General features: G+C 40.6%; 2 protein-coding genes across 8 annotated transcripts in view; one reads left to right on the forward strand and one right to left on the reverse strand.

Moving 5' to 3' along the window:
- The window catches only part of Ada2a (Transcriptional adapter 2A), a 330348-nt gene that overhangs the window by 237694 nt on the left and 78607 nt on the right, over positions 1-14047 (forward strand). The window lies entirely within an intron of this gene.
- The window catches only part of Cwo (transcription factor cwo), a 38827-nt gene that overhangs the window by 1977 nt on the left and 22803 nt on the right, over positions 1-14047 (reverse strand). For 4 of the 7 annotated variants that reach the window (XM_072019824.1, XM_072019823.1, XM_072019827.1 and 1 more), the window contains 3 exons: positions 13496-13625; positions 849-1032; positions 37-273 (listed from right to left, as the gene is read on the reverse strand). In XM_072019824.1, coding sequence (XP_071875925.1) covers positions 37-273; positions 849-1032; positions 13496-13625 — 551 coding nt within the window. Of the gene's footprint in view, positions 1-36; positions 274-848; positions 1033-1634; positions 2299-13495; positions 13626-14047 lie in introns of those variants that run through there. The other 3 variants (XM_072019826.1, XM_072019829.1, XM_072019828.1) reach the window with 3 other exon arrangements.

The following is a 14047-nucleotide window of genomic DNA, read 5'->3' on the forward strand; positions in this document are numbered from 1 at the left end:
TCTTCGTTATTTCATTTCGTAAGAACTTCTACTCACTGGTAGCTAAGATCTTCTCGCAGTGCTGCTGCAAATGATTGATCAGTTGAACACATAAAGAGTCTCTGGCAAAAAAGCCCTCCACCTCCACGAGGAAATGCACGGTTTCGCTCAGACACTCTTGGAAACCCAGCCTGTAGTGTTCTGCCGCGGTAGATGCGATAGTCGAATGCGATACACTGTCCACGCTGTCTTCGGGATGCGTGTGCACCGATGTCACGGCTGGGTGTTTCGACTCTGAAATTTCATTTCAGTCAATTATTTCCACTATTTCCGAGCGAGATCGCTAAACATTAAATAACACACGTCATTTAACGAAATAAAGTCAGATACGTCTACTATACTATCAGAAAGATAATCAGAGGACATGTAATTTCACATTGGTCGACGTTTTTGTAAGAGAATTGTTATCTTCTGGGAAATTAAGTAAAAGTAATAAGAAATTGGCATTAAGGAATAAAGTAAAAGTAGCGCCATTTTTAAAAATTTTACTCAAAGGTTCAAACATGGCTGAATGGTTAAAGAATTACAAACATTCTTTGCAAAGCCTAATTTACATCAAATTTAATCTATTCTTTTCGATTAATCTGATTGGTACCTTGTCGAAGACCTTGAAGATTGTTATCTTCTGGGAAATTAAGTAAAAGTAATAAGAAATTGGCATTAAGGAATAAAGTAAAAGTAGCGCCATTTTTAAAAATTTTACTCAAAGGTTCAAACATGGCTGAATGGTTAAAGAATTACAAACATTCTTTGCAAAGCCTAATTTACATCAAATTTAATCTATTCTTTTCGATTAATCTGATTAGTACCTTGTCGAAGACCTTGAAGATGCTTCATGTGACGTATAGCCATTTCAATGATTTCGGTCTTCTCCACTCTTCCTCGGCCTTTCTTCAAGTACTCGGCCGGTATGAGCCTACTCAAGTCGGCCAAACAATTATTCATACGATCTCTTCTGCGTTTTTCGATAATCCTATGAGACATTGGATCTTGCTGCAACAGAAGAAAAGAAATAACACGTTACTAAAACTTTCGACCGTTTTCGTAAGATAACGAAGAAGATGATAGCGAAACGATCGTTTCCACGAGATAATTAACAATATGATATATCATCGAGCTATTCCGAGAGCATGTGTATATAATCGAACGATATGTATGACGTCGTTGGTAATATTGTTACGTTATCTGAAACTTGCCAACAATTTTTCCGATTTATGATAAATAATTCTGATGTGTGGTAGACCGTTACGTTTGCATTTGACGAAAGTTTACACGATAGAAAAAGACGATGACGAGTCGGACGATGTTAGATGTCACTTTGTGCTTTCGACACAGATGCCACAATTCTTCTCCTACGTAGATACCGTTCTTCGATAACAAACATCGTTTCGCCGCACTCTTTAAGATACAGTAAATTCTAAGAAAATCAAAAGGTAAGGAATACCGAGATTTCTCGAATTCGTTGAACTTCGCGATGTTTCGAGTTCGAAAAGAAGCGAAAAAAAACGGTTCGCAAAATGGTCGACGAAACGAGAAAACAAAGTGGCGCGGTTTCAAAAGAGAAGAAAATTGCCGATCGTGAAATAAGATGTCACCTCTTTATTCATACAGCGTCTCTTCCTCAACGGTGGTGAATGCGCTACCGCATCGACGTGGCTATTGGCGGTGTAGTATTGCATGTTCAAAATATTGTCCATACTGTGCGTCACCATCGTGTTCGGTACGCAAGAACGCGTGAAAACTAATACGCCGTAATCCTGCTCCGTTTTCAAGTAATCGTACAATCACAGACACTCACACGCGCGAACAACTTGGCGGAATGGTGGCACGATACGAGAGGGCCCTCTTAGCAATTTAATTAGAAGCCTGACGAAATTGTATCTTACATCCAAGAATATTGCTGTAAGTGGCACGTTCGAACGTTTCCACGAATCGCGCCTCTATATCGCCCCCTTTCAAAGACGTCACTCGATTCGAATCTCGGCGAACGTTACTTCGGTGGTATCCACTGCAGAAAAAAACTTCTATCTCACGATCTATGTATACGATGATTAACGATATATTCCATAAAGAAACGACAGAGAGTTGCGCATACTGTTGTAAAGGAAAGCAACGTCTCGTATAAACTGACGAAAATAGAGGGACACCGTCGATAAAACGAGACGAAACGATACGACTCGTACGATGTCGCGAAGGCAGCGACACACTATGCGTGCTTCGATATGGTACGACCACGACTGCGATCCACAGCCGGCGGCGCCTACGTTCCTTTAACGAGGAGGGAGATGCCGCTTCGACGATGACGCCGCGCCGCCGCTATCACGTGTTGTAAGCGCGATGCATAACGCCCAACACGTGAGGAAACACGTTTCACCGAGGAAGCCAGCCCCGAGAATTCTCTTCCGTGGCAATTTTCTTCGTTCGCACGCGAGTGCATTCGATGCACACGGCTCGAACTGAATTGCTACTAACGCCAACCGCGGGGGAAAAAAGCAGCGACCGAGCCGCGAGGAGAGCGCCTTCTTTCTAACCGACGAGCACGCGGATTACCGCCTTGAACCAGATACATGCACCGACCGCGACTAATCACGCACGTGGCAAGATAAAATAAATTATTTTACATCGGTGCCACGGAATCGTGATCGTGGAGCCTGGCCAAATGTTTATGATCGCAGTTGCCGTAATGGTATTTTAGGAAAGTCTGTGTAGTTGGACGAAACGAAGGAGATCGGAATACGGATCTATGCGTTCCACGACGCGAAATCGAAATGCGAATTTAGAAGAGAAAAGATCGATGGTTTTATCGTAATCGTTGGAACAAACCTCGCTGCGAATTATCATACGTTTAACGAGGAAAAATATAATAAATAAAACGGAAGATCCTACGAAATAAACTCGATACCACGGAGTTCGTCCTCGTGGCATTATCCGACGAACGCTATAGCGTTCGATATACAGGCTCGGTACAGCGAACTGTAATCGAGAATTGCTCGTTGACCCTCGACTTCGACGTTTCTGCTGATTCGACGAGACGCGACGAGAACAGCGCGGCGATCCGGGAAAGGAGCCGGATCATGAAAAATCACTGGGGAACCACATTAACGGGGTCGAGTTATCGGCATTCCGGATATAACCGGACCAGGGAGAACTTTGCGGCTGACATCGAAGCCTGTGTTATGACCAGAGTTTATCGAGAAACGCTTGACCTGCTGGTGTTTTTTAAACGATAACCGGGTATCACCGGATCTAGCAGCTTCATCGCCACTGGTAATAACAAACGAACGCTGCAAGCATCTTACGGTACGTCTATGTTTGTATTTAAGACACGCTAGAAAGCATTGGTTGAACGGTGCGCTTTATCCGTCAATCGATAATCGTTTGGACGAGCCGAAAAATTTACCGCGATCGAGCATCGTTCGGTTCCGACCGTTAGATCGGTCGGTAATTCGGCGCGGCAAAAACGTTATGGTTCTTTAGATTGGCAAAACGCTTCGGCCGAGATCGCCGCACGCTGGGCGTTTTTGTAACTATGAAAAAGAAAACTTCGCCCAGTTTGAGCCAAGCGACATAATGAGTCGATAACAATAAGTTCACCGATAAGCAGAAATATAACTAATAAATTAATCGGTAAATAAAAGAAACGTCTGAAGAAACTCTTCTCGTCTTACAACTTTTTTAGTAGCTACCTCGATAAACGATAGTATTTATCATCCGTAACATCGTATTAGATACAAAAACAAAACGCTCGAACATTAATATATTGTTATCCAACTCGTTTGAATAAACAAATCGGATACCAGAAAGCTAGAACGCACGAGCCGTTGATTTTAATATACTATTGCGAAACGTGTTTTTCACGTCGCTTGTACCCGGAAACGTGCCTTCCTACGAAGACTTTACAGCTTGACGTAGGAAAGATGAATGGCCTTGATAAGAAGAAAAGAACAATTCCGTGCGAGGATGATAATGCTGTTTGAATAAAAATTTAAGCGAAGATAGAGAAACGGATATAGATGATTTGGAAAAAAATTTTTAAGCGACCCGAATGTTTATCAAAGGTTAAATCGCCGATTCCGTTGCTGATAAGACTGTACCAGTAACACGAACAATTACATAGCTTCTCATGGAAATGTTATTTATTCGCCACTCTCAATGCACATAAAGCATTAACTTTTCGCATAAGTCGTCTAATTCTAGAATATCGCATATCTAATGTCTCCGGTGGACGAATGATCACGTTGACTGCGAAAAATACATTTACGAGGACAAACGTGCGAGACTGATTACGAACAACACCTTGTGAATGGACACGTGCTGTTTTTAGCAACCCTGACGCAACTGGCTACGTATTATTTTTGTTACGAACATAAATTATTATGATTTCCCAGGAGTAAAAGAACGTTAGTCGTTGGTTCGACTTCGATCGACACACACTGCTGTTCCAATCGTATATTGCGATGGTATCCTGACTAACATCACGCACTCCAATCGTATATTAATATCAATCAATGCGGCTATAAATTCTGCAAAAACGCAACGTTCGCGAGAATCATAGTGTCTTCTTTATATCCCATATGAACGATGTATTAGCTATAAACGGAAACACGTTCGCGAAATAAAGAATCATGGTATTGATAGATTTTTACGCGGGTGAAGAAACGCGATAGAGGTTGTACTAAAGTCCAAACCAAGAGGCACTATTTTCCAGAATCGAATCTGCATCGCGCCGGTCCACTGGAGTATGATTAACCTCCGATCGGTTATCGAGAAAGCTCCGTTATCGACTTCGTTTAATGGCATCGCGCGAAGTCCAAGACGATATCCCATAACGACGCACTTGCGTCTCATTCGCAGAAAGCTCGTAGCAATCGTTACGTCTACGTCAAGCCCTCGTGACGCTCCGTTTGTTCGTAATCAAACTTCAACGAAACACGTGACAAGAAAATACGAATTCCCCCTTTTGTATCTCGATAAGGAATAGCAGGGGGCAGTACAGGCGAAAAACATAGGGAACAACCAGCCATTTCGTAACAAGATCGACAATTTCACGTCGGTCGTGCGTTTCATTCGCCGGAGACAAAATAACAAGTGAGTATTTTATACGGTTAAAGCAAACAAGCGATATCGTCGAATGATTCACTTGTCCGTACTTTTATACAGTTACATTTCCATTACGAGTATATTGCGACGAGTTATTTAACGATTATGTGCACGATTGGCATATTTGAAAAATGCAAAAGTTACGAGCAGAGTGTTTATTTCGCTCGAAAAAGGTATCTCTTCTTTGTCTTTGAAATTCGTATTTCGATCGCAAAGACAAAAGACAAAGACAAAGGTTATAAGAGGCAAAGAATGAAAAATGCGAAGGAACGCCGTAAGTAGGAAAGTGAGTAGTAGTTGCCGAAATAGACAATTCTGTTGAAATATGGGGAATTTGACTAATCGGTAACTAGATGGCATCACGTGCGAGACGAATCAGTGACACGCAACGTGCAACACGTGCAACGGTGCAACGAAGAGAAGAGATAACAGTTATCTGTCTGTGCGTGTAAGTTGAATCGAAGGAAGATTGTATTCAGCTCGGCTATGAAATTCGTTTGTCGTTCTATTCCGATACAATTTCGCGACCTTTCAATTCAGTCAGCTATGTTTAGCACGAAACTATGAAATTACACGATATCTAAGGTTAGTTTTACAGGGATCTCGCTTATAACCGAGTCCAGTTCAGTCTATAACCATTATGTGATCCGTAACAGTCGAGCGACACGGTCTGTACGATCGTTTTATTCAGTCGTACCATTCTATTTTAAGAAATAATAGCAGTCAATGTTCGATGTTAGGAACTTTAAACATAACTTATGGAAACGTTTCGAATGTAAATTTAAATGCTCGTTAAAGTCAAATAACTGCATCCAATAGATTAGGAAGTAAATATTGTCTCTAGAGACAAATTTTAAAATGGCGGAACGTTAAAAGTATCGCTAAACGAAAAGAACGATAAAGATGGAACAAGTAAGGTTAAAAAGTAAGAGATAATAACCTCTCTATATTACAAGTAGAGGTAAGTAAATTTGAAAATGGAAATTCGAAATAAAAAGTTATTGTTAAATATCGAATATCGTAAAATTCAATTTTCCTAGCCTAAGTTCGTCTCGCTACCAAACTAAACGAGACTAAAAGAAATGTACTTTCTAAACTTAGAACGTTGAGCGAAAGCAGGGTACTTTGTTACTCTGGAAATCTTTTTAACGGTGACACGCGAATTCTGTAAAATTTGTGTCACAACGTTTGTAACTTGAACGACATAGGAGAGGTCGCTGCTCTTATGGAACACGAATAAGTTCGCGCACATCGTTTCTACGCCAGTGATATTATTATTTGGGTCGCTATTGATAATCATCGCTTCGTGAGCGTTTTTCTTCGAGCGTCCAACGAGGGACAAAACGATTTTCTGGCCGTGTTACTCCGTTTCACAAACAACTAATCATTTCGAAGCACGAGAATGAAAATACGATCTGCATAAAGAGATAAGCTAAAGACTTTTTCATACGAACAGGTTTTCTTCGAAACGCGATAAACGTACTTACTCTACGCCACTCTACGAAGTTTCAGAAAACTTGTAGAGGCGCGTGACTCGCATTATCTCGATTGTCACGTGCAAAACAGACAAGGAAACGGAACATCTACCGAGATGCTACCGAGCTACTGTTTGTTGTTCGCGTGAAACACATAGAACAGGAGCGGTTAGGTAAGAAAATATGGTTGAGTAAAGAAAAGCGTAAGTATATATATATATATATCTGATCACTACGTCAGTTAAATAGCTTTTAATTAAATAGGTTAATCCTTGTTACTCCGCCATAAACTGCTATTTCAAAAACCAATATGTTGTTGATATTGCGCGTTGGGCAGGTTCCGATACCTACGTTATTTGAATAATATCAATTTGATTGGAAAAAAAACAAGATAAAAATTATGAAATTTAGGAAGAAAGCGATTAAGAACAGCGTAACTTGATAATAATTTACGTGAAACGTGTTATATAAATATAAATAGCCTAATCCTTGTTACTCCGCCATAAACTGCTATTCCAAAAACCGATCTGTTGTTGATATTGCGCGTTGGGCAGGTTCCGATACCTACGATATTTGAATAATATCAATTTGATTGGAAAAAAAACAAGATAAAAATTATGAAATTTAGGAAGAAAGCGATTAAGAACAGCGTAACTTGATAATAATTTACGTGAAACGTGTTATATAAATATAAATAGCCTAATCCTTGTTACTCCGCCATAAACTGCTATTCCAAAAACCGATCTGTTGTTGATATTGCGCGTTGGGCAGGTTCCGATACCTACGATATTTGAATATCAATTTGATTGGAAAAAAAAAACAAGATAAAAGTCACGAAATTTAGGAAGAAAGCGATTAAGATTTCGCGTCTTTCGCGTGCATTCGCGTGGCCAAGGTTCATTACATACGCAGAAAATTATTTGACTTTCCGATCGTTTACACTTTAAATACGCGATAAAACGTCGATCGTTTCGAAAATATGAAAATTGAATTAGTGAGCAAACGTTGATTTTATTGTACGTATGTTGATTCCATACGAACGAAGGAATGCCAATACTCCAGACGACATAAAAACTTATAGCAAACTTCGAGTTTTTTCTAGGTTGTCCAAAAAATAGGTGTCGATGAAAAAAAAGAAAAAAAAAAAATGAGAAAACGTGAAAGGAAAAAAGGATACGTATACTCGTAGCAAATATTTATCTTGTAGCGTGTGAACAGTATGTTTGAAATATTCTTTTTGCTCGACGAGCGAACACTATAAAAAGCAAAGCCAAAGAAGCATCGCCTAATCTTAGACGGTTTAATCGCGAGCAGAGTACGCGCTTGGGGATCGTCATTGGCCCGTGGTAACACCCGATGACGTAGAAGCTGTATCGAGACCCTGACTCACTGCCGAAGCCATGACCGAGAATCCGGTCAGGTATTTCCCCGCGTGAAACGTTACGGTGGTGTGAAAATCACGTTCGTGCCATCGAGCACATCCGCGACACGTCGTGCATCGGTCAGAAGAAAAAACGACCGCGTGTAAGCCATACTTCTGGGAAATTCATCGAAGAACCTTGCATTCACCAAACCATTCCGAAGGTTACGATTCGATTCTCGATTCCATCGTATTTAATCCTAAATAATAAAACGGATAAGATAATCAATTCGATCGAGCGTTGATTCGTTAAGAAATAAATCATTTCTATCTATATCTATGTAAGACTGTATCTATCTAATTATTTATATTTAAACATGGTTTTCTAGAGGAATGACACAACTAAACAAAAAAAAAAAAAAAAAGAAGAAACCATCGATTATTGATTGAGATATCTGCGAAAATTAAAAGCGAATAGGTATTCTTATTTTATCAATTGTATCAAATTCTGGATAATTGCACGAAACGATAAGATAATTAAATACGATAAAATTATCGTAGCGACAGATTTATTTAAACAATTATACGTATTAATCATAATTAAATGTTCGCATGACAGTAATTAAGATGTAAATAAAAATCTGTGAAAGTCGTAAATGTCGATTTCCTTATATAACGCGTTCGTTTGAGCGACGGGAATCCAGCACGTGGGAAATTATTGTATAGAAGACTATTATGGAAAATTACCATTTACTGGAGTAGGGGATTAAGAAACACCCTGCCTATTTTTTACCTTATCACTTGTATCCTTCTCCTGGTAATTCGATATGTATGCAACGATTGATATACGCAAAAACGTATAATAAGCAAAAACAAACTCTTAGAATTATTCGATTCGCAATATAGTAACATAATATTCGATCGGTAACAAGCAATGGAAAAGTACGCATGGTAATTTTAAAATAACTGGAGTACGACGGATTAATCCTCTCGTCGTCGAAATTTGTGTACAATAAAATGTCGATTGAATTTTTCAAGCAGAAGTATCTGAATACCTTGATATCTGTAACGTAGAACAATCGTCGTGTTTATTACAAGAGAGTTTATCTGACAACCTGGTTTTATCGAGATGTTAATCAAGCGGCAACTTAATCCGAGTACGAAACGTGTCAAAAACAGGTCACAAGGTATCACTGATAGCGTCGTAAGAAATTCAAGAGGAAAGAAACATAAAATATCGAATATTTTCGTATACCGTTCTCGTGGAAAACTGCTGGGTAGGTAACGTTGATAAATTCAACTTATCGATAAATTCGAGCCAAACCGCAGTTCCCTTTTCGCACCCCATTTTTACTCGCATCGTCATTTCTTTAAAAATACGCTTCAGAGAATAGTTTCAATAACTTGAGCTTTATATATTTTTGCATTTTTATCGATCGGTTATTTTCTAACTTTAAAAAACTTCCGAAAATTTATTTAAACCAAACCAAATGAAAATTTAAACCATAATTGCCATAACGTTTGGCGAGAAGCATCGATTAACAAAATTACGAACATCGATATTCGCTCGGCAAGTTCTAACAGACGGAACAAAATTTCTCCGACAGACGCATACCGTTTTACACGTCGATCGATTATTCTCAAATCAGTTCAAACGAATTACCATTTTTCAAATGTCGTATCTTCGCTTCGCTCTACGATTTCTCCGTAATCTCGATCGTAAGCTCTCATCGAAACAGGTATTATCACGACATAAGACTAAAGTACGAGAACATACTTTCGAGATTACAGAATTTTTACTAAAAAAAGAAAATGCTTGACTTCGCAGGCGTCCGATGTTTTCAACCACCGATCCTCTCGAAATCGATCGACATTATATAACGATACGAAAACGAAGGTGATTGCGTAACAGAAGATAAAGAGCCGGAGATTTTCACCTTAGCTTCGATTTGACAACCTGAATTGGCAGTCGCGACGATTTCGAAGATATATAGAGAGAGAGAGAGAGAGAGACTCTCGACTGTGCGCCGATCCATAGAATCGAGTCAAGGATAGGCGAGACGTCGTCGTTTCGAGCGGGTCGCGAAATAAATTATTTTTAAGTCCTCGTGTCTTCACGAAAATAAGCGTGAGCTTATGTTACCAATCCGATCGACACTTTCGCAACTGGTCGTCCGATTTTAACGGAAACTTAGTCCAAATCAAAGTTCGTAATAAACGTATCGCGAAGCCGATAAGAACGTTTTCTCGGTCAACCGCTTAGAATCGTCTCGTCGCTAAATTGACTTTGCATCGAGCGAAGAGAAGAAAGAAAGCGCGACGGACTTCGTCACGGTCACTCGTCGTCGCTACGGTAAGATAAAATACGAACTTTACTGTGCGAATTTCCCGTGGAAGATGCTTTCATCGCGTCTCAACGTCAATTTCTTTCGTAATTTCGATTTGTTTGAAGAAAAAAAGATGTCGTGTGTCTGGAGAAGCGATCGTACGGACGTTCGGACATGACGAGGAATTGGAAAGTTGTTGCGCGTGAAAATTAGGGGGTCACTGAATCCCTCGGGCGCTCTTGAAATTCTAATGTAATCCGCGAATTACCATAAAGCGACCTAGCGATGAAAGCAGGCCACTTGAAATTCCCAACTTTTGTATCGATTAGCTGTACGCGCGTGAACACCGAAAGCCGCATTTCTTTCGCCGTCGATTCCCAGTTACACGTTCGCTATAATCGCCGAGAGAAGGCATTCGTTTGCATCGCGAATCCGCGTGATCGGTCGTTTGGTTTACGTGATCGCGAGGAGATGCTTCGTCACGCTCAACGGTCACTTCCTGAACGAGAACCGATAATGGATCTAGGAAGCATAGAAATTGCGAAACCAGTACCGAAGCGTAGAAATTTATCCTCCAATTTCAGACACGTTCTAAAAATAACACATTCTATAAATACCTTCAACTTTTTGGAATATGTTTCGTACTAATTCTTATATACACGTATGTGTGTGCGCGCGTGTATGCACGAATCATTATGAACGCATTCGGTGTCCCACTTTCGGCAAGTATGAGAGTTTCGACAGAGTTTTAAACCGAAATCAAATTTATGGAACATTTATAAAATAGCAGATGTAACTCGTGCACGCTACCCTCGCTGTCTTCGTGCGTTATTTTATCCAAAGAGTCGTAAAACTTAATAGAAGTTGTTTATTACGAGCCCTATGATTCGCGACGTTTGCGCCTCGATTGGCATCTTCTATTTAAAACGAAACGTTTACTATGATAAACGTAATCGGAATGATCGTTACGCCACTGATGGCATCACCATGGGGAACTTTACGAAAATAAACGGGACCCCTGCTAATTATCAGTCGTAGTTGTTAATCAACAGTAAGATTGCGTCGCCTTTCGCAAGCGATTAATTTAAAACAAAAAAAAAACGATTAAAATCATTAATGACTATACAACGTTGTTGTTCGTGCACGTCTGATCGGAACGTGTATCGTGAACTGTGGACTTATGTAAAAGTGGCACGACCGATTCAGAGATGGCACGTTCCTTTCAATGCGAGCATCGAACACACTGTGCGTGATGTATCATTTTTAAGACTATACAGAAGCGTAACGAAAAACGTCATTATTATGCCTTCGACCAAGCATTTTGAAGCATCGTGCTACGTTAATTTTTTTACTTTACGGTCTCTGCCGTTACAGTCCCTTGGTTCGACCCACCCCTCTGTGGTTCAAACCACAACTGAATCGATCGTCGTCGACAGACATGGACGAGGGCGAGAGAACGTGGTCGGTTCCTTCGAAGCTAGTAACACGTGAATTAGAATTACCCGTGCGTGAATCTGTAACGACGCACGCAAAAGCAATTGTGCAAGCTGCCTTGAACGATGCTGGATGTCTCGACGCAACGCGATACGACGCGACGCGGCGCGATGCAACGCGACTAATATTCGCGCCACGTTGCTCTAATCGTCGAGCCAGCCCCTGCCAAAACTGGCATTCCCCACGTTTCACGCCAGACACGACGCCAGAGATTCGAACGTGCTCGTTGCACGTGATCCGATGCAATTACAGAATGAACAGGATATCGTTTCACGAGCGTGTCGCATGCCCGTTGCGTGTAAATATTAATTCAGAACAAGCCGACCTCCCTTCTTGCGAATCTTCGATCATCGTCACGTTTTATCGGGCCATTTTTATCGAGATAAAATGCCACGCCACTACCTAAGGTTTCATATTCTCCGATATATATCACGCAATCGGTTAAGCAGTACTTTTGTTTTTCTACGTAAATTGGAACGCGCGTGATCGAAGCTTCTTCGAGCTAATACCTGTTTAGCTATCGTACTTAAACCAGCGACAAGCTGTTTTCCTGGAATCAATTCGTTTCGTGTCTATTTGTGTTTATTGTTACGATATATAGATACGACGTATCATGCGAAAATAGAATTTATGTCGTCGAAGCTTCGTAACGCTCGCAAAGAAAAGTAAAAAGCGCAAAAAGTAGGAAGATAATTCGATGCTTTTTTATTCTTGCGTTACTCGCGCATAGAATCGAATAACGTGTTTCTTACGTCCAATTACCAGCTTCCTTAAATTCTAAAAGTACATTCTAGATACGTTTCAAAAGATTATGCATAAAACATATGAATTGTATAAAGAGCAAACCGTTAACGTATTCTAAAACGCATAAATATTAATTTTACTTTGTTTCGCGTAAGTTCGATCAATTTAAAAAAGCCACGAATATCGATGTCATAATTCTAGCGTGATGGTTAATCGCCCATGTAAAATATTCATGAAAGAGCCGTACTATATCGTCTGACGAACCTATGTAATGGAAACTCCCGAGTGGAGAATCCGTCACACCTGGCCAAGCTCGTAAAATCAAGCTATACTGCCAAACAACGTGGCGATGCCAGGCGATCCGAATAATTCGTCAACGACATTAACAGGTGCATTCCTCGCGACGCGATATGCGCTTCGAGGGACCACGTTTTCTGGCACGTATTGCTCGTTAATATAACAGAATCGTAACCTGAACCACAGTTTGAATGAATAATCGACGACGAATCGAAGGAAACGCGCGAAAGGAAAATTTATCGAAAGTCGAAATTCGATACGAATTTTATAATAAATAAGAAAGGCTTTTGTAAGCTTGGCCAAGCTATACAACGCCATGCTGAAACCAATTTCGCCCAGACGCGATGTCGCAACCCTCGTTTTCGAGAAACGTGACCGTCATCGGCGGCAACCAGCTGTTGCATCACCAGTCGATTCGAAAACACGGAAAACCTTTCTCTATGCTGGCCTAAATACCGGTTCCTCGAGCGACGGATCTTACCGCGGCCTTTCCGGTCCCCGTACCGTGTACGAACTTGCGAAGATTGATACATATCGCGGTTACTACAGTCCTAAACCGCTAGACTAGCATAGGCTCTTTCTTTCAATTTCTTTCGAATCTTGGAAAGAAAACAAAGGTGACACGGTGAATAATATAAAGAGAAGACAAAACGACTCACCCTAGAAACCTTCTTCTTGGTATAAACCTCGTCATCCTCGGAGGCTGTAGCAAAGTTCAAGTTTCCTTCGCAATACCCAGCGCCTATTCCCATCCTGTATATTTCGTCCTTGCAAGATCTAGCATCCAGACTGCAAACAAAACATAGCATTCATTTATACCAGAGTCTAGTTCGTTCTCTTCGTTCCTCGTGTATTGCTAATAATATTACGTCGATAATATTGCGTTTACACAACTTTTACGGGTTGTTTTAACGTTTAGTACCTAATGGGCGAGATATAAGGTGAAACGATTTCAAAATTCGATCCTTGGAATTTCGTAACGACAGTCACGTAAAGATCGTGAATTCCTGTCGCGATTGCACCGTGACGCATGGTGCTCCGACGAAAAGAAATTTCCCGCGACAGTTCCGTGAACAATGGCACAGCGACAGCAGAAAGGATGTCGTGTTCGAATAACTCTCGTCGCTTTCACATTCGTGCGAGTTTTAGTAGAAACGTGGAAGGTTCGTAAAACTCTCGAAAAATGCTGCTCGAGATCCAGCCAGAAATGG

Source organism: Bombus fervidus, chromosome 16, assembly GCF_041682495.2.
Source record: "Bombus fervidus isolate BK054 chromosome 16, iyBomFerv1, whole genome shotgun sequence".
Classification (NCBI taxonomy): domain Eukaryota; kingdom Metazoa; phylum Arthropoda; class Insecta; order Hymenoptera; family Apidae; genus Bombus; species Bombus fervidus.